The sequence below is a fragment of the Talpa europaea genome (assembly GCF_964194135.1).
Source record: "Talpa europaea genome assembly, chromosome: 5".
Classification (NCBI taxonomy): Eukaryota; Metazoa; Chordata; class Mammalia; order Eulipotyphla; family Talpidae; genus Talpa; species Talpa europaea.
In genome coordinates, this window is record NC_140071.1 from 123213967 (window position 1) to 123240156 (window position 26190).

The following is a 26190-nucleotide window of genomic DNA, read 5'->3' on the forward strand; positions in this document are numbered from 1 at the left end:
TTACTCTGCCTTTGGCTGAAGATTATACTTTTGAGGCTGGAAAAAATGTTCTTCAATTGCACTGACTAGTTCATTTAGTTCTTTCTTCAGCTGCTCAGGATCGCTGAAAAAGAAAAGGAAAACATTTCATATCAGTAATTTATTCCAAGGCATATTTTAAATTCTCCCCATATTAATCAAATAGCATTGAATTTAACCCCAAGAGGAGGCTAAATCAGACCAGACAGAACTCCAGTGACTTAAGTATAGGATCACATCTGCTGACTTGGATAAAACATACAAACAAAACAACCCAAAAGAAAATATCCATTATTTTCCCCAGAGGATCTCCACACAGTCTCTACTATAAATAAAATCATCCCTTTACACTTCTCATAAGAATTTTAAAGAGACAATGTTTGGCCATAGCATCCCTAAAAGATCTGCAATGTTTGTGCTTAACAGTATTGAGAAATCTTGCATGACTCCAGTCATCATTAAATCCTGCTGAATTTTATAAATGTCATTTCTATTGAGTTCTTGGTGTGCTGGATACGAATATTCCTAAATCCTGTCTTCTGTCAAACCACTGGAAGCTCAACTGCAGACCATCTGAAAGGTCTTCCTAGAATGGAGTGATGGGGAGCCTCCTAGTGGGGGTGCTAGTTACATACCAGGAATAGGACACCCCACGCTTTAACCTTATTATTCTAGCCCCAGAACAAGAGTTATAACTAAAGTGTAAACTAGAATCTAGGGGGCTATATGTCTCTTATATTCTTTTTTTTTTTAATATTATTTACTCTCCTTAGCTTTGCTTTTTTTTTTTTTTTTTTTTTTAAGATTGATTTATTTATGCATACAAGAGCTAGGGAACAGGCCAGAGATGGGGGGGGGGGGGTGAGAGGTTTCACCAGAGACAGAGTAGGGAACAGAACAGGCAGACTGACTGAAATACATTGCTGAAGGGACTGAAATACACTGCTGAAGGGAGCAGCAGGCAAGACAGGAGAGGTCTGCTTCACCATGTGGTTTCTCCCTGGCCAGCTGGGGATCGAACTTGTGCTACAGAGGCTGCGGATTGCTTCATAGTCCGGTGCTTCACCCCTTGCGCCACCACGGAGGCCTATGCCTCTTATATTCCACTTAAAATTCTAAGCATGTGGTAAACGCTCATTTACATGCAAACATTTGGAAGGCAGGTAACTTATAAAATGATAAAATGAACCTGTAGTTAAAGGCCACTAGCATAGAATGAGTTACTCTAAGGACGTCAAACCAAAGTACTAAATATAAAACACTAAATCATTTCAATTCAAACTTTCATTGCTTCATTTTTGACCATCTCAATAAAATCAAAAGTTATTTTAATAGAAATAGCAATCCTTGTAATTAGTTTAGATCATTGTTACATTGTAATAGCGTTTTAAACAGTACTACTGACATAATCTATTTTATTACAGACATAGATTCTGGTTCTACAATTTACTAACTGGGTGTTCTTGGGCAAATGGCTCTGCCTTTCCAAGGCCTAGATTTCTCATTTGTAAAACTCAGATAAAGATTTTGCATTTTCAAGAGAGTTGTTGTATAGATCAAGATATTATATAAAGCAATTAGCAGAGAACCTGGCTCACAAACCTTAATAAATATAACTATCATAATTATTATTTTTTTCTAAAGATTTATTTATTTATGCATACAAGAACAGGGGTGTAGGCCAGAGGGGAGGAGGGGTGAGAAGATTTACCAAAAAGAGTGGAGAGTAGATCAGGTGGATCTACTGAAATACACTGCTGAGGGGAGCAGTGGGTGACACAGGAGAGGTTTGCTGTGCCATGTGGGTCAGCTCCCTGGCTGGGGATTGAACTTACACTGCAGTGACTGGTGATAGCTTGACAATGCTGAGACCTTTAACACCTGTGCCACCAGGGAGGCCCTGAATTTTACACTTTAAAGGATTAGTAAGCTGGCCTCCCTGGTGGCACAAGGGGTTAAGACACAACCTATGCAGCCACTGCAACAGGAGTTCAATCCCCGGCCAGGGAGATGCCCACATGGTGCAGCAGACCTCTCCTGTGTCACCCACTGCTCCCCTCAGCAGTGTATTTCAGTAGATCCACCTGATCTGCTTCCTACTTTATCTCTGGTGAATCCTCTTACCCCCACACCTCTGGCCTGTACCCCAGTTCTTGTATGCATAAATAAATAAATCTTTAACAAAAATAAAGGATTAGTAAGTAATACAATGATATATAATAGTATCTAGGGTTATCAGAAAATAAGGAAACCTAAAAGCCCTGGCTTTCGATGTTGCCATATGTTAGGTTTGCTGGTTCCTTGTTCAAGCCATGATGGCATATCTGTGGAATGACCTAGCAATAAATGGAAGCAATATTTCTATTAATATAATAAAGGAACAATCTTTCAAAATGTCTTTCGCAATTCAAAAACTAATATTTAAATTTAAGTCCACTAAGCCGGGTGAAAAATGTAAATACCATAAATCTTTAAACATTAAATAGTATTGCTATTATACAGGGAAGTCTTTAGAAATGTTAGATACATTTTCACAAGATAAAGAAAAGGAAAGGGCAAAAGGAAATAGATTCTTAAGTTGGACTAATGCCCTCTGTTTAGAAAGAATGAAGTGTAGAAAATGAAAACATTAAGTGAGAGTGAGAATTAAAAAGAAATGTCTATGGAGGGACCTCCCTGGTGGCACAAGGGGTTAAGTTGCAGCACTATGAAGCTATTAGCTACCAGTTACTGCAGCACAATTTCGATCCCTGGCCTGGGAGCTAACAAATATGGCATGGGAGACCTTATTATTATTTGCTGAAATTGGGAATGAAATTTTTCCAGACAAAGATGGTCAGGAGAAAAGTAAGTAAGTAGTAAGTTAGGAGGAAGTCTGCCTTTGGTCCCTGGAAGCTTTAAGCATCTGGTAATATCACAATATTGCTGTAGGCTGGAAAACAACATTCCTAATTAAACTATCAATACATATTGGGAAAGATGAAGTAAGTTACTTAGTTTTTTGAGTAAAACCAATTAGGAGGTTTAGGAAACAAAAATCAGACCAGCTGCAATCTCCAGCATACCTATTTCCAGGGGGAGCACATAGTTCCGAGTAGTACTTGATTTTGGGTTCTGTCCCGCTGGTTCGAATGGTGGCCACGCCTCCATTAGCAAAGGTAAAAGTGATCATTTGGCTGCTTGAACTGGTAGGAAGAACCTAGGAATTAATTTAGCATGTTATACATTTAAATAGCAACACAAACTGTTCTGGCCTAACTATATGAAAGGATATGAAAGAAAATAGAGGGAAAACCAAAAACACTGGTTAACAAAAGAAAAACATTTTGAGGACATTAGTAAAATGTACTCCATACAAATGAAATGCTAAATAATAATAATAATAAGGTAATTCGTGAAAATTAAGCAAAGTTGTATACTAGCTTTTCAATTTCCTAGAGCTAATGATTAAAGCTACTAAAGTTTTGCTAAATCAAAATGTATTTTTATAAGAAATTGCCTTAAATAGATTAATAATACATTACTAAAACCCCACAAAACACTAGATGACCTTATTTCACTTTTTAAAAGTCTATAAAGAGACTTTTTAAAAAAGGTAACATTTCTTGGGAGATGTATTTATAGCTGAGTGCTCCCCAAACTCCACTAAAGTGAATGAAGTATATTAGAAGAAATAACAACTGCAAGGGCAAAGAGAAGGCAGAATTTGATGGGCTGGACCATCAACTCTGAAGTCAGGAAACAGATGGAGGAGCAGAACTGATCTAAAGAGACACAGGACAGTGACAGCTGAGCATGTGGAGGGGACAGACAAGAACCAAGTCAAGGTGCTGCAGAAACCCAGGCAGAGCTCACAGGCAGGGTGCGAGAGACAAGATGGTGTCTGAAAGGAGCTATTAGACCCTCCCAGTTCTTTAATCCTGTCCATACAGTCAGCAGCCCCCTCATCAGGTGATAGTTTAGTTCTCTGGTGTAGCTGAACCAAAAGGGCTCAGGAGTTGGGGACTGGGCACTGTATGATGGAAACAGAGATTAAGTGAGTCCTTAGGACTAGGCCATGCTACTGCTAGACACTTCTCCTTCGATATCCCCAGCCACTGCTTCCAAAGCCTCAGCATCCGGGTTCTCGGTCCTCAGATCGGGGCCATCTTCTGCAGAAAGGCTGTTTGCTAACCACCCCTGTGTTAACTGTGTATGCACAGAGCTTCCAACCAGCTTTTTAGTGCTCAAAGGACAATTAAGGATCACCAGACTTTGGGGAGAAAACATTAGATAAAAGACAAAGAACCTAGGAAACAAAAACCAAAAAAAAAGAACTTGGAAGAAATAAAGATAATACAGAGGGGAAAAGATCTACATGTTTGAAAAGTTATAATTAAATCCTTATGAGAGCTAAGGAGTCCATAGAACAATGTGGAGGAAATCTCCCAGGAGCAGAGCAAGAAGATATGGAAAACCAATAGGAAAGAAAGACACGAGGGAATTAGAACATCAGCCCTGGAGAGCCAGCATCTGACTAAGAACTTGTCAAGACAGAATAGAAATTGCAATGGAGGAAGTCATTTGAAAATTTCTTCGAAAATCTCCAGCCCCTGCTCTTTTCTACAAAATCAAAAAATTTCTCAGAACAGAAAGAAATGACTGCACACGTGCTGGAATGGAAAGGCATCTTCCCACAGAGAAAAAACTAAGTTGCATGGAAAGGACTAAGTATAGCACTGACATCCCCGAGTGCGGTGCACAGCAGGCCTCAGCCCCTCCTGACAATGTGACTGGATGCTCAAGTCCTGGGAACTAAATCACCATGAAGCGATGCTTTCCAAAGTGGGAGTCAAAATGGGAGGCTAGAAGAAGACATTTTCAGACGTAAATGCCTCCAAAAATTTACCTCCCATTCACTTTTTTTTTTTTCCCGAGGAGAAAGCTATTAAAGGATGTTATCCTGGAGAATAAAAAACTAAAGGAGGAAGTCCTGTAGTCCACAAGCAAGGGACTCAAGCCTGCGGTATGGCGAGGGACACCCCTAGGATGACAGTGGGGTGAGTGCCCCACCCAGAGAGCAGCTGGCCCAGCAGGATGGAGGGACAAGAGGGAAGCCAGTGGACACCAAATGGAAATGGCAGGCCCTGCACTTCTGAGTACTGATTCCTTATGTGTTAAATGATGCCTTTCGTTTCAACCATTGGTGAGAACTCTTTTAGTTCAATCCCATGATCTCTAACTTTCTCTGTAACATAAGTAATTTAATAATAATGCCTAAATGCCCCCAAATCAGCTTTGATTAATTATGTAATTAAGTAAGTTAAGCTTTTCAAAGTATAGTTGAGGATAAATAAAGAAGAGTTTGATAAGCGTTTCTATTACTTACAGCTTTTTTATCAGGTTGGCTATCATCATAGCCAGTTGTAAGGTCCCTAATGCCAGAAATTTTAAATTTGCCACAAGTTTTAGGGTAGTTATTCTTCCCATCATAGCTTCTAAGGTTCTCAAATAATTTCTTAATGGTATCTGGATCATGGCAGATAAAATATGAAGCTTTGGTAATATGGTAACCATACCTATCAAAACAAATACAAACAAGCAAAATGAGGAACAAATAATTCCAGAGTATAAACACAATCAAAATCATTTCCACACTGTGTACACAGAACCAACATCACACAGTATGTTCTAAAAGAAATGAAACAAATAATCATCATGAGCCTAAAAAGATTAACCCAACATTAAGAAAAGGTACCACAATCTACCCCATGGACTGCCAAACTGCTGTCTGGCCTTTATTTAATCTATATTTATAAGCAGTGTATATTGTGTCTATATTTGTAAGTGGAAGTGTTTTTGAAACATACCACACCACACCCATTGCCTTATGGATCATGGATCATGGCTGGCTATTCTTGCATCACAAAGGTAGAGTTGAATAATTGCTACAAAGACTGAAATGTGGGAACACATTTCATCTTTTTTGACAGTGGACACTTAAAAATCACATTGTTCAGTTATGATTTTCCTGACTAATAGTGTCAATTGTTAAGGAATAATAGAATTATGATGATTACTAATTAAGTGGCTAAGTCCTAATTATCAGAAGGGAAAGGTGATTTCTTATTTAGTTTTCATGAAAAACAGAATTTATAACCAAAGAAAGAGCATTAGAAAGAGTATTAATATCTCACGCACAAGTACATAATAAAACATTAAAAGATACTGCTTCAGTGAAAGACTCAGTAGAGACTTACTCAACATAGATGGCCTTTAGCTGCTGAGACAAAGACAAATTCTTGGTTGCTAGAAAGCTAGCCAACTCTGCACTGATGGCAGCGGCACTGACTCCATCCTTGTCCAGAACAAAAGGACAGCACATGTATCCTGCAGAAACGCAAGCCACATACACTCTTAGGCGTGGGTTCCTTTACAACACAGTGCTACATTTATCTAAATGGGTCCTGCCTAATGCATAAGACATTGTACAGTCTGAAGATGTGATTGCTTCTCATTCATCAATATTATGTTTTAAAGCTGTGCCCATGGGGGCTTCCCTGGTGGCGCAGGGGTTAAAGACAGCGTTATCAAGCTGTTGCCAGCCACTACAGCACAAGTTCAATCCCCAGCTGGCCAGGGAGCTAACCCACATGGCACAAAAAGACCTCTCCTGTCTCACCTGCTGCTCCCCTCAGCAGTGTATTTCAGTCATTCTGTCTGTTCTGCTCCCTACTCTGTCTCTGGTGAATCCTCTCAAACAAACCCTCCCCCACTCCCAGCATCTCTGGCCTATAACCCAGTTCTTGTATGCATAAATAAATAAATAGACAAACAAGTAAATAAATAAAATAGTGCCCACAACTTAGTAGATAGCAGGTCTATAAGAACTACTTGTTGAACAACCTATCAGGATTAAATTGTGCTCATTTTCTAAGTCCAGCCCAAATTCCTTCAGGTCATAAGAAGTTGTCTTTAATTGTTCTAGTCAATGCTTACTTTGTCTTCTCTGAATCCTCATAGTTCTTGGGAGCTCATTTTTCATCTTGACACCTGACCTATAAGTTTTTGTGGTTACTTAACTATCTCTAAACTGCTATAAGCTAAGGTCAGTGTCATCTACTTCTTTCAGAGTTACTGAATAATTGATATGCAATAAATATTTGATAAATAAATGTAAAATTTAAAAATTAAAAATCAATAGATATGACTGCCAATTTTGATAACAAAAGAGCACAAATGGAGTATATCATACTTTACTCAATTAGGTAAGTGATAAGTGTGTATCTGTGCTGAAGTACAAGATGAATTAGAAGAATATATAATTTAATAAGCATAAAGTATAATAGCATCTGCTAAATTAATACCTGAAATACTCCTGGCAAACACATCTGAGTTTCAAGTTTCTCTAGCTAGTTCTCCTTTCTGCTCATTTATATCAACAACTTCAGGCAAGTGATTTTCAGTTATTCTGGCTGGACATGGGGGTCATCTGTTCAGAAGACGACCACTGTGATCAAGCACAGCATATTTATTGCATTCTACACATTAACCAATTCTGTGATCATCATTACCACTTACCGATAGCTTCTTCGAATGCAAATAAGACATTTTTCCCTTGTTCTATTAGCTGTTTCGCTCGGTTTCCCATCCACTTAAAGCCAGTTAATGTTTCCTAATGGGATAATCCAGAAGAAAAGAAATGCCTTAGAACTCTGCAGAGCAAAAGAAGGGGGACAAACATATTCCTCAAAAGCCTTACCTCAAAATGGAAACCCTCCTTTAAGGCAATTGCCCGCAAGATTTTGGAGGAGACAGTGCTGGACAACATGTACGTGTCTTTGAGGGCGCTGGGATCTTGGTTCTTTTCTTTCCAAGAAGTAAAAAGCCACCAGCCTAAAAGGGCCCCCAATTCATTGCCTGAAAACACTCTCCATTCACCACTGAAAGTAAAAAAAAATAACCTATGAGTCACAGCAGATTGTAATAAGACAACGGCATTTGCTGGGACAGGACAGTTAAGCCAAACAAGGCTCAAGTAGTTTTCCCAGGACATTTTCTTGCTATTCTTGTTTAAATAACTTGTCAGAAATGTGATTGCAGTTACCATGTATCAGACATATTTCCTAGACAAACATCCTATCCTTAAAGAGTATATAAGTGTATAACACTGTATAATGCTTTTATCTTAGTCTTCAGCAAAGACTTTGGCTTTAAACCTAACAGAAGTGTGTTGATAAGATATATCTTGTATAAATTTAGTGTAATAGTTTGTGTTTCCCCATTTTCTATCTGTCAGTACTACTGATTCTGAGAAGGTGATAGTTTAGGATTTCTTAAGATCAAGTTCAGGGCCTCCCTGGTGGCGCAAGGGGTTAAGCGTTAGCACTAGGAAGCAACCAATAGCTACTGCAGCATGAGTTCGATCCTCAGTCAGGAAGCTACCCTCATGGCACAGCAGACCTCTCCTGGCTCACTCACTGCTCCGCTTAGCAGTGCATTTCAGTCAGTCCACCTGTTCTGCTCCCTACTCTGCCTCTGGCGAATCTTCTCACCCCTGCACCTCTGGCCTGTACTCCAGTTCTTGTATGCATAAATAAATAAATCTTAAAAAAAAATCAAGTTCAGCACCAAATGGTCAGGACACACGAGAAGAGAAGTGTACTTATCTTCCTCTCTGTAGCCCAGGTAGCAGGAAGTACAATGCCTCTCACATTTTGGCATGCAACTAACCTGAGTGCAACTTACTAAAAACTGATATAGAACTAAACAAGTTTTATCATAATCTAAAACTCCAGCCTCTTCAGTAGCACCCCACTGCCTCCAAAACATCACACGTACAGTTTGACAACCAAAATTACTTGGCCCTTGTCTAAGATCTTTCAACACTCACTCCATCCGCCCCCACAGACCTGCTATTCCTCCGTACAAACTCTATGGTCAGGCTTGTCTTAAGCACTGTCAATACCCTACAGCTATTCCTCTCTGGGCTGCTCAACCTAAGTTCAACATTTCCTTGAAGGATCAAGTCTTCACCGAACTCTCTGGCAAATACTAAACTATAAGTCAGCCCCAAGCAAAGTACTTTGCCCTCTGTAGGCACAGAGTCATAGATTATTACTTATCATAATACAATCTATGATAAGATGAAGGAAGATAAAAAATAGTCACTCTATTATGTTTGACAGTCATGCGGCTCCCAGACCAGATCAGCATCATGCTCTACGGCAAGGGATCTGGCCGGAAGATGAGTGAGATGATCATTGGCAAAATAATGGGAAAGTAGCTCCAAATAGGTCCAGTATCCCCAGAAATATTTTACTGCTGAAAATGTCATTTGTCATCTCTTCTATTTTCTAGGTAATTACTATTAATCTTACCTGTCTTGTTTTTCTGCTACAGCAAGTCTATCAGCATCTGGATCATTTGCCAAAACAATTCTGGCCTTGGTTTTGTCAGCCAAGGCAAAAGATAAAGTCTGAAAAAGAGTAGGAAAATGAAAGACTACTTCAATCAACAATCGAGCATGATTACCATTCATAAAAACATTCAGTTCTTTAAGAACAAAAAGAAGAATTTCTCCAAACTAAGGCTGAGTTTGATTTCTGGAGCTGGTCTTGGCTGGTCACTTGTTATATCCTAAGCCAGAGAACAGCTAATGGGATCATCAGCACATGACCCACATCTGCCCGTGGGGTTCATTCCACATCTGATAGCATGTGTGTGGCTGGACGGGTATTTCCAGGCTTTGCTTGTGATCAGCCTCACAAACAAAACAAAATAAACGGACTCTGAATATTATTGTAACCCTAACCTTTAAACAAGTTAAGGGAACCATAATTTAAGCAGCACTCCTTCTTATCAGAAAAATGGCAAAAAAACAAAAATCTTGCGATAAACCTCCAAACTATTACTGGGCTTTTTTGGTCTAATTGTTGTCATTTAGAAAGCAGAGTCAACTTATTAAATTTAATTATATTTAAAAATCATTTAAAATTCAGCTCTTCCATCCTGAGGTTAAGACAGCTAATTGAAAATTTAAGAAATGCATGGCTTGGAGACTCCCTGGTGGCCCAAGGGCTTAAGTCTCAGCACTATGAAGCTATATCTGCAGCCTCAACAGCAGGAGTTCGACCCCCAGCCAGGCAGCTGACCCACACGGCACAGCAGACCTCTCTGGACTCACCCAAAGCTCCCCTTAGCAGTGTATTTCAGTAGATCTGCCTGTTCTGTTCCCCTCTGTGTCTCTGGTGAGTCCTCTCAACTCCTTCCCCCCACCCTTGCACTGACACCTCTGGCCTGCACCCCATTCTTTGTATGCATAAATAAATAAAATCTTAAAAAAAAAAGGAAATGCATGGCTATTTTTTTAAAAAGAAAAAGGATGACTAATACATACAAATATTTTCAATGACATTAATTTTTTGGTTCAGCATCATGAAAACATATAAAAACCTATTTTCCTTGATAGTAATAGTTTTGGCTATGAAAGGCATATTTTTAAATTAAAAAATTAGATTACCAAGACACCTTTACCCTCCTCAGGATTTGGGTATTTCACTGTTGGGAACTCAGGGTCCGGATCTTTCTGTTCGGGAACAGCCTCAGGAGGAACGAAGTCAAAAGCCCTGAAGGCTGACTGCACAAACTTATGCCCCACGCCGTGAACGGAGGTGTGCACAAACTTCACCTTGGCCTCCCTGTTCACACTCCTAGAATCAGACACACGGAAAATGACAAAATATACAAATACAGCTCTCAAAACTGGATGGTTTGCAAACTGTCAAGGGATCAGATTCCTAAGAATGTAAAACGTCGAAGTTATAAGAATGTACAAAATAACCGAATCTCTAATGCCAGTTCTGGAAATTAAACATACCTGCTTCTTCCCAAATGCACACCTTTCCCAAGACATATCCAAGTTCTAAATTTTACTGTAGAGTTCTCTTTACTAAATCTGATTATTCTAGATTTTGTTTTAGCTTGTTCACCTACAGGGGAATAACTTGGAGTGAGCTTAGAGGAACATTCATCACTACCCCAATGGGTATCTGCTTTGGCAGTGCCAGTGTCAGGACACGATACTATTCAAAAGCTAGATTTTCAAAATGTTCCTTTTGGGTGCCTCTCTGGTAGCGCAAGAGGTTAAGGACAGCACTGTGTCCTTAACACACACACACACACACACACACACACAAACGCTGGGCATGCGAGAGGATTCTAGGAGCAGCAGAAAACTGGAAACACTTAGTCTCTGAATTTCAATCAGAGGGATAGAGAGAAGGGTCACAGATATGTCTTGGATTAATACAACATTTAAAAACCGATCCCCGGGGGCCTCCCTGCTGGCGCAAGGGGTTAAGACGCAACCTATGAAGCTAACTGCAGCCACTGCAGTAACAGTTCGATCCCCGGCCAGGGAGATACCCACATGGCACAGCAGACCTCTCCTGACTCGCCTGCTGCTCCCCTCAGCAGTGTATTTCAGTCAATCTGCCTGTTCTGTTCCCCACTCTGTCTCTGGTGAATCATCTTACCCCCTGCACTTCTGGCCTGTACCCAGTTCTTGTATGTATAAATAAAATAAATCTTAAAAAAAAAACAAACAAAAAACAATCCCCAACATTTGAAATGTAAAAATTAGGAGATTTCACATGCAAAATCTAGGTTTTCTATTTCAATCAGGGAGAAAAGATCAGATAATCTGGCAACTCTGAACCTACAACTGCAAATGGTAACACCCAGTCAGCATGGCAGCTCCTATCAGACGGGACTGGGATTTCACACCCAACACACGGTCCTCCAAGGCCAGGTGGTCCCACAAATATAGTGTTAGAGACAATCTAGAGACCCTGCTTCTTTAAAATCAGTAATTTATTGCTGAGGCAGAATCAGGCATCTGTGTCACTAGCTTTAAATTAATGGGTTTAGAAGCCATTAAAACAATAGAGCCAGGGCTAACACAGCAAGGTACCCACGATAAATAAAAAAAAAGGCATAGCACACTGCACACACACTCCATTCCTATTTATAAATTTGAAATATATTGTGCACATGCACACACACGTATATTTGCACAGAAAATTTCTAGAAAAGCAACAATTATTTTTTAACATAGTACATACAAACACACATGTACAATTACAACAGGGTTTAGCAAACTATGGCTTATAAGCCAGTCACCTGCCTTTAGAAAGAAAATTTTTTTGAACACAGCTATGTTTGTGTGCGTTCATTTACACGTCACCCACAGCTGCTTTCCTATAATAGCAGAATTGCAATGAAGTGTATACGGTTCACAAAGCCAAAAATATTTACTTTGATGAAAAGCTGCCAGTTTCCTGATCTGCAGCCTCTAAAATGAGATGCAGCTATAGTCTATGTACCAATTAAAGAAAAAAAAAATAAGGAAAATGGATCCAATTTGGCTGAATCACATTAACTGAACATACTTGAGGTGAATTTCCAATGCATTTACCTGTGAAAACAGTATTTTTTAAGGTCTTCAAAGTAGTCTTTATTGATAGAAGCACTTGGGTCATGAAGAAGTGGATTGCCATTAATTAAAGAATCATCCCAAGCTTGAGGCCACGGCTCTAGATTTTCTTCAATAGCTTGAGAAATTCCTTTATCATGAGGAGAGATAATCTGAGCTCCATTATCCCAATAGACCTAGGGAAGAGATAGTTTCGGGTGAACGGAAATGAAGCATCTGTCTGTCACCTATGCTCTCAAACCATAAAGTATAGGATTCCCACAGAAGGACATAAGTATGGCAAGAAAAATCAAAATACCTTATAACCATTATCCTGCTTCGGATTGTGAGAGGCTGTTATCATGATTCCTGCACAAAGTTTCAAGTGTGATACTGTATAGGGCTGTAATGATAGGAAACAAGAGCAGTTTTACATGAAAAAGTAGATATGCTTAAACCACCTATTGTATATCGCTTGCTTATACAACCCTGTCGCTTTAAATAAACATGATATTTTAATATCACAGTGTGCCATTCCATATGTTTTGGACACACCCAAGGAGTAGATCCTTGTTACCCTGGGAACGAACACACTACTCAAACATCTGGATATACACCCTAATATTTTCCTAGGGGCCACCCTCTATTTTGTAGAGTTAGAAAAGTCTCCAAAGAAATGACCTAATCCTCCATTTCTCATTCTACTACATCTCTGCTTGGGACAGGAGCTTATGGATCTAGTTTAATTCCTCCTAATTGCTTCTTTTTCTCCTCTTCTTTCCTCCTATTTGCTTTTAAGGAAAAGGTTGAAGAAATGGAGCGTGCTCTTACAGCTTGCTCACTAGCTCTCACTCTAGGGTAAAATGTCCCTCTCTTGTATTTCTTTTTAGCTCCCATCTTTACAAGACTAATTCCCCAATAGGGGAGAAAGGAGTCTCCCTGTGGTGCAAGGGGTTAAGATGCAACCTATGCAGCATGAGTTCGATCCCCAGGCAGGGAGCTACTCACATGGTGCAGCAGACCTCTCCTGACTCACCTGCTGCTCCCCTCAGCAGTGTATTTCACTCAATCCGCCTGTTCTGTTCCCCACTCTGTCTCTGGTGGATCCTCTCACCCTCCACACCTCTGGCCTGTACCCCAGCTCTTGTATGCATAAATAAATAAATCTTTAAAAAAAAATCAGTTCTCATGAAGCAAAAGATGAACACCAGAGAAACAGTCCTAGAATGTGGAAGAAACATTCCTGAAGAGAAACAAGAACACCCAAACATGCCAAGGTATTCTCAGGCACTCAAATATCTGAATTTGCTAGACCAACAGGGCACTCCTAATGGTGTTTTCGAATGTGACATTCAGCCAGGTCCCATCCCTGAGCCTGCCACAGGAAATTATTAAAGGCAACAATTACTTACCACAAAGGGGGTTGGGGTTATATCAGAAAAGAGGTACACGGGAATCCCCTGACTGATAAATGTGGTTGCAGCAAGTCGGGCAAATCTGGAAATACAATGTGACGGGGGGAGAAAAGGAGAGTTGTCAGGACAGGGAGTGACAGTGGAGAAGGAACACGTACTTCTTTGGGTTTATCTGTTGTTTCCAGATCAAAGAAAACATTGATAATATTCATACCGGCATAGAACATTAAAGCTGGCTGAAACATGGGAAGCTCTTGCTTCACATTTTTGTTTCATAGAAATGGGACTAAAGCCTAGAAAGGCCAGACAACTTGCCCCATGGTCAACAGCCACTTGGCAGCTGAGCCAGTACTGCACCCAATGCTTTTAATTCTCTCTCAGTGGTCCTAAGCCAAAGGCCATTCTGCCCTTCGGGGGCATCTAAAATGTCTGAAGACATTATGGTTGTCACAAGGATGGGGTAGATTGTTCCTGGTAGCAGGTGGATACAGGCCAGGGATTCTGCTAGTCACCCTACAAGGCATAGGGCAGTCCCCTCCAACAAAATGATCTGGTGCACTATGAAGTGACATGTGCATCAGGCAGAAACCAAGAAGCCCAGTTTAAAGTTATCACAATCTTAGGTCTCCCTGGTGGTGCAAGTGGTTAAGATGTAGCCTATGAAGCTGTCCATAGCCTCTGCAGCACAAGTTTGATCCTTGGCCATCCAGGGAGCAACCTACATGGCACAGCCAATCAATCCTGTCTCGCTAGCTGCTCCCCTCAGCAGTGTACTTCGGTCAATCTGCCTGTTCTGCTCCCTACTCTGTCTCTGGTGAATCCTCTCACCTTCCCACACCTCTGGCCTGTACCCCAGTTCTTGTATGCATAAATAAATCTTAAAAAATATACCATGAAGACTAGTATTTGAGTAGGTGTTGTCTTCTATGAAATATAAGGCTTACTGGCATATGTATGTGTTTGGCATGTCATACATATATAAATGACATATATACATCTTGACTCCATTCAGTTCTTAAAAGAAGATTTAAATCTTTGACACCTGTGACATTTTTCTCAACTGCCATAGCAACTGGCTTAGGGTAGGACACACCATGGCATCAAAACTTTCTTTATACTTGGGGTAAAATACTTCACCACAATAACTGAGCAATTTACAAGTAATCATCATTATACTATTATAGGACTAAATAATCAGCTATATAATCATTCTCTCTCCAAATATTTCATGAGCACTAGCTTCAGTGAACATTATTGTGGGTGCTGGTTGTGGGCACCAGGAGATTTCTGCACTTTAACAACTCAACTGCTACTCTTCCTAAGATCAGTACAAAATGATTTTGACAGCTAAAAAATTGCTTCTACAGAGGGAAGTCATAAAAATGACAAAAATTCAGCTAAAACAATTTTAATTAAAATCTGAATTAAATCCAAATTGCATCACTGGAAGGCATAGAAGTAATTTTTACCCTCATGAGCTATTGTATATTCAGGCTGACTTTAGAGGGATTTTTTCAAAGTCTGCAAAGGAGACACTAGCACATATATGACATCCACATGATATAGAATGAGCCAAGTGACAAATGCACACAAAGAAGCTTCAGTATGTTTTCTGCATATGCTTAATAATTACTGCTTATGTTCTTCACCAGATATTTAAAATTGGAACTAAAATAAACACTTTCTTAGGTAATATCCTGACACTGCAATAGTTTCCAACTCTTTAAGAAGATTCCATTTGCCCACCATGAACTCTTTGCTATATACTGGTTTAATATTTTGATTGTAACCCCTAAGTGTCTTGCATTTTGTAGGTGATACAAACTGAACCTCCACTACAGCTCATTCTATCAAACTCGGACTTAAACCACAAACTCAAATAAAGTCAATAGCATCAGTTACTTTAAGAAATTATATAGCCCTAAGGCCAAAATAAGACATAGCTATACCTTAATTGACAGTGTTAATAGAACTGAAGGAAGTACAAACCAGAAACAGGGTAGTCAATCTAAATGAACTTGAGAAGCTAAGCAGGTAGAGTTAGTTTTATATGTGCACTGTGCATACTCTGGCTGGGGCAGCTGACCTGCTCCAGGGAGAGTAAGGCAGACTTATGATCTAATTCTACTCTGAATCTACTAACCAAAAATTGACAAATGGATGTCCTGGTTTATACTATATTACTCTCTTGCAAATACAGTTCATGTACCTCTATCCCTGAGAGACAGATACAGCTTTTCTCTTGCTTTATTGACAAAAACCACATTTGTGAGCCTGCAGCTGAAGACTATAATGTCTTCTATCCATCCTGAATTCAAACTGGGAGTTGATATCATGTAGTCTTTTGACATAGTGATACTTACTTCCTTACAGTCACATTTGTTCCCATCAATGTTTTTCTCTTTGATTAGAAACTTAGGACACCATGAACTCATCCAGCACTGAAGAATTAATGAGATTTTTCACTAACACTAAATATTTGTATGTTGTTCCAATCTACGAAATTACCAATACTTACGTTCTGGCTTGATAAAAAAAATTCTTCTAGTAAAAAAGTAGGTCCTGTAACATGATTAAGACCATGGGTTGCAAACTACATCTTTGTAGATAGTTTTACTGGAACACTGCTGTGCCCATGTTATGTATTGTCTGTGGCTCTTTTTGTGCTATCTGGCAAAGTTGAGTAGTTGTGAAAGAGACTATATTGCCCACAATTTGTAAAATGTTTACTATAAAGAAAAAGTTTGCTGACTCCTGGTAGTAGCCTCTTTATGATTAAATTGTGATTCCTCCTCTCAATTTATGATCATAGGGTAAAGAGATAAAAGTCCAATCTTTACAAGTTGTCATAGGGATTAAATGGGTAAATACCTACAGGTCTAGCTCATATCAGTATTCAAATGATTCCTTCTATTCTACCACAGCCATTATCACCACCACCACAACCATTTCATCACCATCATCACCACCATTACCACTACCACAACCACCATCATCACCACCATCATGATCATGACCACCATCATCGTTATCATTGTCATCCTTACCACCATCATCACCATCATCTTGCAGTTACATAAGAAAGAGACCTATGATTTGAAAATTACTAGAAGAATGCAGCTTAAAATGGGCATTCAAGAATGGGAAGGAGCTCATGAAACTTATGAATAGTGGAAGAAAAATTATGTAAAAGGAAAAAGGAGGGAGAAATAACATTGCCATTAAAAAAAGTCTTTCATTTAGGTAGGTATTAAATTCTATGCTAGGGCATCCCCTGGTGGTGTAGTGGTTGAGCGCTGGGTTGTAAAGCTGCCTGCAGCCTCTGCAGTGCAGGTTTGATCCCCGAATCTGGGTCCCACATAGCACGCAGAGGGTCCCACATAGCACGCAGACCTCTCCTGCCGCGCCCACTGCTCCCCTCAGCAGTGTACTTTGGTCCTTCTGCCTGTTCTCTTCCCTGCTCTGGCTCTGGTGAATTCTCTCACCCTCCCATGCTTCTGACTGTACCCAGTGCTTGTATGAATAAATAAATAAATCTTTAAAATAAATAAATAAATGATTGAATAAATAAATTCTATGCTGTCTAAATAATTTCATTTTCTTAACCCAAACATAAAACCAGAATTCATGCAAATTGCAAACAGGACTTATCCATCAGTTTATAGCTAAGTAATATAGCTGTCAAATGGATCTACAGTCAAGCTATTGAAATAGTGATTTAAAATAAAACCACAAAATACGCTACAAATATATTTTCACAAAAATATTTCAATACCTTTTGCTGTTGCCTCCACTAGATGGATGAGCTCGAGCATCAAAGCTGATCACGACACCTCTTTGCTTCAGGTCACTGAATTGCTTTTCCAGGTATCTGCAAAATCCCTAAAAAATACCACCTGGATTAAAAAAGCATATTTGTTTTTGGGCCTCCCTGGTGGTGCAGGGGTTAAGTCTCAGTGCTATAAAGGTATTGCAGCCACTGTGGCCTGAGTTCGATCCCTGGCCAGGGAGCTAACCCAAATGGTGCAACAGACCTCTCCTGATTCGCCCGCTGCTCCCCTCAGCAGTGTATTTCAGTAGATCTGCCTGTTCTGCTCCCAACTCGGTCTCTGGTGAATCGTCTCACCCCCTGCACCTCTGGCCTACACCCCAGTTCTTGTATGCATAAATAAATAAATCTCTTTTTAAAAAGTATATTTGTTTTAAAATATTGCACATATATAAGCCAAATATTGATAGTTTTCTCCACTTCCACAAAGGACATTAGAACAAAGGGGAAGGGAAGATATACCTCAGGAAGTAAATGTACTAAGAAATAAGAAAACAATACTTTCTTGGGCCTCCTAGTGGCGCAGAAGTTGAGCGCCGCGCTGCGAAGCTGTCCGCAGCCTCTGCAGCGCTGGTTCGATTCCCTGCCAGCCAGGGAGAACCCCACATGGCGCAGCAGACCTCTCCTGCCACCCACTGCTCTCCTCAGCAGCGTCTTCGGTTTCCCTGCTGCTCTGCTCCCCACTCCGGCTCTGGTGAATTCTCTCACCCTCCCTCGCTTTTGACCTGTGCCCCAGTTCTTGTATAAAATAAATAAATAAATCTTTAAAAAGAAAAGAAAACAATACTTTCTTTATTGTCTATCTGAATGTTATCAGGAACTGTGTTGGAGACAGGATATCTATTATCACTAACACCAGATCAACTTTTCCAAGAACTCCCATTTTACAGATGGGAAAACCAAGACTTTACAGACACTGAATGATGTGCCCAATTTCAGAGCCACAAGTAGCAGAGCCTGGGTTTGTGCTGGCATCTGGTTAGAGATGGTTCAGTGTGGGGGTTAAAAGCAGGATCTGTGGGTTTGTCTCCCACTCTGCCACGTAAGAACAAATGACAAGTTCTTGAATGGCTCTATGCCTCAGATTCCTCTTCTGTAAAATGGGAAAAATAAAGTAACTATCCCAAAGGGTTTATAAGGATTAAGTAAGTTAAAACATGCCACATGCTGAAATCCAACACCTAGGAAGCACTGTTATGTTTGTTCTTATGAATGCTACTGGTTTATCTTCCCTCAAAGTCTATACTACTTTCTTTATTCTAGTTCTTAAATGTCTGGCTGAAAACAGAGAAATGTTTACATTATTTCCATCTGCTCTGTAACATCTAGTAGGTCAAAGACATTCAATATATTTGGTAAGATTTTGAAAATTACTAATCTAAATCTGTTCTGTTTGCGAAATTGTTTGACAAGAGGCAGAGGTTTTAAGGAGGCCATATCAGTCCAATTACAGGGTGTGGGCAATTATACAAATAAAATTATGCAGAGTTTGGGCTACTACCACTTGCCTAGAAAGTGATGAAACACAATTTCCCTATCTCAGTTGCAATAAAATCACATTATTCTGAAATTAGGATGATTAAAACACTGAACTTTGAATTCATTAGGTTTAGATTGCTGGATAAAATAGGTTTTATGACAGAACAAAGAGAACTCTGATTAATTGGGTAATAATGATAGCTTATATTACTTATTTCATTTTCGCTGAAGGAAACCTTGTAAAAATAAACATAATTTTGCTAGAGGGGTAACTCACAGTTTTCTTGCTAGAGCAATGTCAATTTAGAATGCCTTTAATTTTTCCCTGACAAAAGTACTTTGTTGGGCTTATCTTCTGAAGTTGACTGACACAAGGAAATAAGGACATGAGTGTTAGTTTCATGGGAGCCCACTCCCCCCGAGAGGCCTCACACTCTGAGGCTGACAACAGTGATGGCACCATCTCCCCAGCCCCAGCTGACTCCTGCATCATGGCCCTGATGTTCAAGGGAACAAGAAGAACTCAGCCTTCGTCCAAAATCCTCACATTTCCAAAATAGCTCTAAAAAGAGTCCCATGTTCCGGATGATTCACTCATATGAGGACTATAAAACAAAGTTAACAAACAAAATTTAACCTCCCTACCCCGAGATCTAACTGTAGAATTGAAGCTACCAGAGCAGGGAGTGGAGAGTAGAAAGCAAAGCAGTGGACAGACTAGGACTAGCAGCGGACTAGCCTGACAGACTAGGTGAAGGATTATGGTGCCTTGGTGATGGGTGTGGTGTGGTGTGGTGACATACACCTGAAGAGGCATGAATCTATATGGCTAAATCTTACAGAGTGTTATAAACTAACTTCACATCAATAAAAAATAATATAATTTATATTAAAAAAATTCTGGTGTTCACTAAGACTGAGAACCTGCGAGAATGGCTAAAAGAAAAGGATATGCTTATTCTAGCAAGAAGATAAAGATGGTTGTATGACTCTAGTGGTTGAAACAGTCACCCCACAGCAAAATTCCCAGGCTTACTCCACTTCAAACCTTCCCTCCAAAAAGACCTCAACTGCTTGCAGGACATTGTGTCTAGGGGCTTCCATGGCAACTCTGTAACTTTATTAGGGTTTTGCTAGAACATGCCCACCTCTGCCTGTCAGCGGAAAGGTATATGTAAGGTACTTATCATCATCATTAGTGAAGGTCTCTAGCTTTTTCTTTCTGGAATTAAGGTGATGCTCATTTTTATGAAGTCCAAGTAGTTGAAAAAATAGAATCATCTGTTCTGTTTCATCTGTTCCCTCAGAGACATGACTTTTGATATTGAGCAGCAGCTCTCTTGTTTTGTCAAAGGCTCCCTTGCTAGTCAAAACAGTGGGATCTACTCACAAATGTAGTCAAGGGAACTCAATCATCATTTCCACCTGAACTATAAATTAAACTCAATGGAAGTGACTCTTCCTATTCCAACAGTTAGAAAATCTTTTCAATGTTTGCATCACCATAACAAAATGACAAGGTCATAAAAGTCAGTCCCGCAGCTTGAGTTGGGAGATTTGCCCTGACACAAAAGCTGCATGAGGGACTCTGTCTGTTTTAGTCATTATTTAGCCCCAAATACCTAGCACCTAGTAGGCACTCGTGAATGAATGAGCAAATCGCTGTACTTTGCAACAAGTACTGCTTTAGGCAACTGTGCAAATCTTTCTTGCCTACACGCAGGCAAGCCCACAAGATAAGACCATAATTAAAACAAGTTAGTTCTGCCAAATACAGAAGGAGGATAGTGTTAAATTAATTAAACAGGGAGGCCCTGAAACTGATGTGGTCCTTCTTCCTAAAGCAAACCAAAACCTAGCCCTCCTAAAAAACCCTCCAGGTTAAGAAAACAGAACATGAGGCCAACCAATCACAAACAGGCAACTAGGCTTTTCCAAAGTAAAGCAAGAGTTTCACCTATAACCAATCAAATAGTTTCCTTTGCTTCCCCCATTCTCTATAAACCGTCCCCAGCTCCTATCAGCTGAGCACATCACTTGTAAAGACAACTGGTTCGGTACTGCCTGATTGGGGTTTTACTCAAATAAACTCCAAAAATTTTAATATGCTTCAGTTTGCCTTTTTAAAACTGGGGCCATGTTAGGAATAACTAAAAGTCATAAACAAGGTACCTGAGTAGTCTGGATGATTGTCAAGTCGTTCATGTGAGAAACCCCAGCCCCCATGGCCGCCCGCAGGCCAGCCGTCCCAAATTCCATCCGCGCTCCAAAACATGCTTGCAGTTCTTTGGTGTTACCTTCTGCAACCAGTTTTTTCACTGACGCCAAAGTTAAAGGATTCTGTAAAACACACCAGATATAGGCAGATGAAATGAATAATAAAGTCTGAATTTAAAAAAAAAACCTACAATAATCCCAAATACACGTGCTTTTCAATTTTCTCATGCTTTTGAAATTTGCAATGTGAAGTCAGTTTTTTTGAATTAAAATGTCTAATCCATATACACTGCCTTTTTGTTTCAGGTTCTTGACCCTTTCTAAAGCCCTAGGAATTCCTGAGTGAATGAGGTGAGAGGATCATCTTTTGTTATTCTTAATCAGCCCCTTTCAACCAAACCAGAGATTATGCTAATGAGGTGACTCTTAGAGGTTGTGGGCTGGTTGCCAGAGAAACCAACCTCTGGATTAGAGTGCTGGGCAATCTAGTCCCTCGGTGACCTCCGGGGAAAGGATAGGAGTTGGAAAAGGAGTTCAGTCTCCAATACCAATGATTTAATCAATTGTGCCTATAACTGGAACCTCCATAAAAACTCCTAAACAAGAGGGTCGAGGTTTTCAGGTTGGTGGACACATGGAGGTGGGTGGTGGGGGCACCGACAGCTGGCATGGAAGCTCTGTGTCCCTTCCCATACACCTCGCCCTGTGCATTTCTTCCATTTGACTGTTCCTGAGTGGCCTTGCTTTGGACCAACCCTGCTTGGCTGGGTGGTTACCCACCACGGGATGGGTAACTTTGGGTGTTTCATGGAGAAACTATTTTAACTATAATCTTTCTCTTCCTCTGTTGCACAATAATTGTGTTCAAGTTTTCTATTGAAGTTCTTATGCACTGAGTATGTCTTGTCTTGATGTGGGGGATGGCAGAACCCATTTAGGGTGGACAGGTTTGGGGGTCCTATGAAGGGCTTCTACTTGTAAGTTTTCCTCACCTAAAGACATACTAATACTAGAGGAAGACAATGCAGGATTTAATTTTTTTATTGCCAAAGAATTTCAGAGATGCAAAACCATCTTTTCCCCTGGCTCCTTGAACATCAGTGGGTGTGAAAGACTGACATGACCTTCAGACAACAGGTTTCTGCCCACAGAATGGAGCTGCAAAGGTGGCTTTGCTCTCTTGCTTATGAGGTCAGAGGTGGGGGTCCCCAGAAAATTTTATAATGTTTACGGCTTGGTATCGGCAGGCCTTACATTTGGTGTCAGAAGTTCTCAGTAGAGGTAAAAATATTTTCCCCCTTTATTAAGTATTATTTCCTTTCCTGCCAAGTACTTTTGGAGCAATGGAATGAACATGCAGGGTTTGGGGTCTAACACCATAGTGGAGTCCTGGCCACATCTCCACTTACCAAGTCTATGCTTTTGGGAACATTATATATGTAGCTTCTTGCATTCTCAGTTTCCTCATCTGTAAAATGGAAATAATCTAGAATGTCCCCTACACAGTGATTTTGAGGTGGTTTACATACAAATCATCTTTCTTTACCTGACACTTAGCTGTAATCAAGTCAAATCAATTTCCCCAGAAAGTGATGAAATCATACAATTTAAACCAAGACCTAAATTTTGTGGTGCTTTATAATTTGTAAACACTTTCACATACCTGGTCAAAGTTGAATCTTGCAATGACTGTAAAAGGCAGGCAAATATAAATCTCATTTGACAAGTGGAGAACATCAGAAAGTAAGTTTGTTGCTTACGGTGCATTAACCTTCTGCCTTTCCATTACATTAACTGTTTCTAATAGACACACAATCATTTAGATTCATCATACGTTATATTTTCTTCATACAATGATTACAGAAAATGTTAAGAATGGAGAAATCACATTAACTTCCTATCAGACATTTAAATGAAGAATTCAGGAGAATACAGAGGACATACAACATACATTATATCTACCTTATAGTCATCACCCAATTGGATGAATACAAAGGCAAGATGTCAAGTAAACTTTGACATGTTATTGCAATAAAACCTGAGCTTTCTGGAATGAAGCCCACATCTCAGATTACAGCAGATTCAAGAGCAATCATGTAAAAGTCCATCATTTTTGCTTAAAAGCACTAGACTGATTATAGGGCACCATCTGATCAGAGGCTCAGATCTGGGACATAAAAGAGATTTAATTAGTATTTGCTGAGTGGATGAGAAAACAGACTTCACAGTCACACCCAATATCTCTCATTTACAGTGCAGATTTGGAAAATACTACTTGGCCTTTGAGAGCCATAAAAGACCAAATAGTCTGAGAGGAGGAGGCAGCGAGATAAGAAGGAAAAATCAAGAGAGTAGCAGAGATCGGAATCAGCCCTGGGTGAGGCCAAAGCAGCAGCAGAGAACCACACAGGGAGGAAGCCAGCGTGGGAATGCAAAGGGCACATCACTGTCCCAGGGGGAATCAGACCAGAGCCTGCAGGCTTCAGGCAGGCAGGTAGTTCCCTTGGTGCCTTTCACAAACCAAAGAAGAAAGTGAGAGAGAAAGAAAAAGAGGAGTGGCAGAAGTTTTTAAAGGGGGAAAATACCACCTAGCCCATACCCAGGGAGGTGCTAGCTCTCTTTATACAGACAGAACTTGTCCTGGAAATAAGATTTGCATTTCTTTACAGGGAAGTTTTATGGAACAGGGCAGTTCCACTTATGACTTTAAAAGAATTCTACACACTACAAGTTACTAAGTTATCAGAAATGGAAATACTGTTCTTGCCTAAAGAATTACAAGGCTGTTTTTCCAGGAAAAGAAAAACCACCAAGAATTTGTCCATTGTACCTGGAAGTTCATGGCACAGGGGCCGGTGGGTAAACAGGAAGACATGGTCCTTGCTGATGGGCTTGCTATCTTCTTCATTCATTCAACAAGTATTTTATCTATCTACCAAATGCAGTGCAGTGTGAGACCCATGGACGTTAGATAGGAAGTGGACAGAACCGGCTGTGTGGTTTGCTGTGACCCATTGCAAAAGGAAAATGTGTCTCCTTAACAATTTAAAAACAAAATTCAAGACAGGACAGCAAAGTGCTGGACCTTCTCCTGGGAGAAGTGGTCCAGTGTGAGTCAAAGGATCTCATTCAGGCCTTTGAAATCAGCTCTGGGAGACATTTAACAAATAAACCTCCAAGTTCTTGCTTTGTTAATTGGACCAATTGCAATAAGAACTATGAAGGAAAAGAGCAGGGTGTGTAGAGAGAGGATCAGGTGGAAGAAACTTACTATAGGCAGCCAGGGAAGGCCTCTCTCACAAGTCACATGTAAGTTCAGGCCCAAAACAGGAGACACAATGAGAGAAATAAGTGCAGCAGAAAAGGAGAAGTCTATGAAAACAAACAGCATGAGCAACAGAACAAGTGAGCCACACTCAAGTTAGAAAGAAGAGTGATATCAGATTCATTCTCTCTCTCTCTCCCTCCCCGGCCCCCCACGCCCGCAGCTAAGGAAGTGACAAGCAGAAAAGTTAGGGGGGTATGTCCAAGGGGTTCCTTCTCATTTTCTCAGGACAGAGACTCCAAACTCTAAGCAGGCCAAACCGAGAGGATCTATTTTTGAAACCAAGCACCTGGGAGATGTGGAAATGAACGCAGCTGTGCACAGATCCAAGGGGCAAAAAGAGGAGGCGAGAAGGGACGGTTCCAGGTGCGGGGTGGGGGATGCACAGGCGGTCGCCAAGGTCGAGCGGCCGGAGTGACAGGAACCCCCACTACCCCCTGCCAGACCCCAGAGCTTCCCCGTCCGGCTCGATTCTCCCACTCCCGACCTTGCAGCCCCAGCCCTGCGGGTCACAGGTTTTGTCCTGGGACAAACTTTCCCGGAGACAGTCGGGTTCTGACACATGTTGACCAGGCCGGGAAGGCCCGGCCTCCGCCGCGTCTCTGCCGGGTGTAGACGAGGGAAGGAAGCGCTCGCACCTGCACTGGCAGCAGGAAAAGGCGCTGCGCCCGGGGAGGCGGGTGCGCCCGCCACCTTCCCCGGGCGCCCCCAGCCTCGGGTCGCCCCTCACCTTGTCCCATCGCAGCCACCGCTCCGTCTCCTGGCCCAGCCGGGTGTCCAGAGCCGGGCCCACGCCTCCTGGAGCCTCTGTCGCGGTGGCTGCCATCCCCGCGCTGCCCACCGCCAAGTTCAGGAGCGGGCGAGGCGGCCCTTCCGGCAGGGCGCAGGGCGCGGGGCGGGGCGCAGGGAGCAGGGCGCGGGGCGCAGGGGCGGGGCGCAGGGCGCAGGGGCGGGGCGCAGGGAGCAGGGCGCGGGGCGCAGGGGCGGGGCGCAGGGCGCAGGGGCGGGGCGCAGGGGCGGGCGGGGCGAGCTGCGGCCGAGCCAGCCGGCGGCCGGGAAGAAGGTGACGCGCGCCCCGGGATCACGCCTCCCTGCAGTTTGCCCCGGAGCCCGGGGAAGTGCAGGGAGGTGGGTGCGGGCAGCTTGTGCGAGCTGAACGTGCCGAGTCTCTGCAAGGTGCCGGGTCACTTCCATTCATACAATGGCTGGTGATCGCGCTCCCACTGTGCGCCCCCCGCAAGTCACGTCCTGGGATCCAAGGATGAGCAGAGGCAGATGAGAGCCTGAAAATTATGTCGAGATGCCGAAGGTGAAGAATAAGCGACAGTGGGTGAACCGGAGCAAAAGGAATAGAGTGAAGAAGAGAATTTGGACTGTAAGCGGTGAACGTCTGTAGTATACACGCACGTTGATTTTGAGCGATGCACACCTGAAACATAATGTTACAATGCGA

General features: G+C 41.4%; 1 protein-coding gene across 1 annotated transcript; it reads right to left on the minus strand.

Moving 5' to 3' along the window:
- Positions 1-25563, minus strand: PGM2 (phosphoglucomutase 2; the record flags this gene model as incomplete). The annotated part of the gene is made up of 14 exons (XM_084233426.1): positions 1-103; positions 3084-3217; positions 5387-5576; positions 6258-6387; positions 7579-7672; positions 7760-7940; positions 9378-9475; positions 10520-10709; positions 12476-12669; positions 12792-12875; positions 13885-13969; positions 17663-17769; positions 21368-21535; positions 25468-25563. 14 exons carry the CDS (start codon positions 25561-25563, stop codon positions 1-3), a joined length of 1854 nt encoding a protein of 617 aa, XP_084089552.1.
- Positions 25564-26190: the final 627 nt, after the last annotated feature.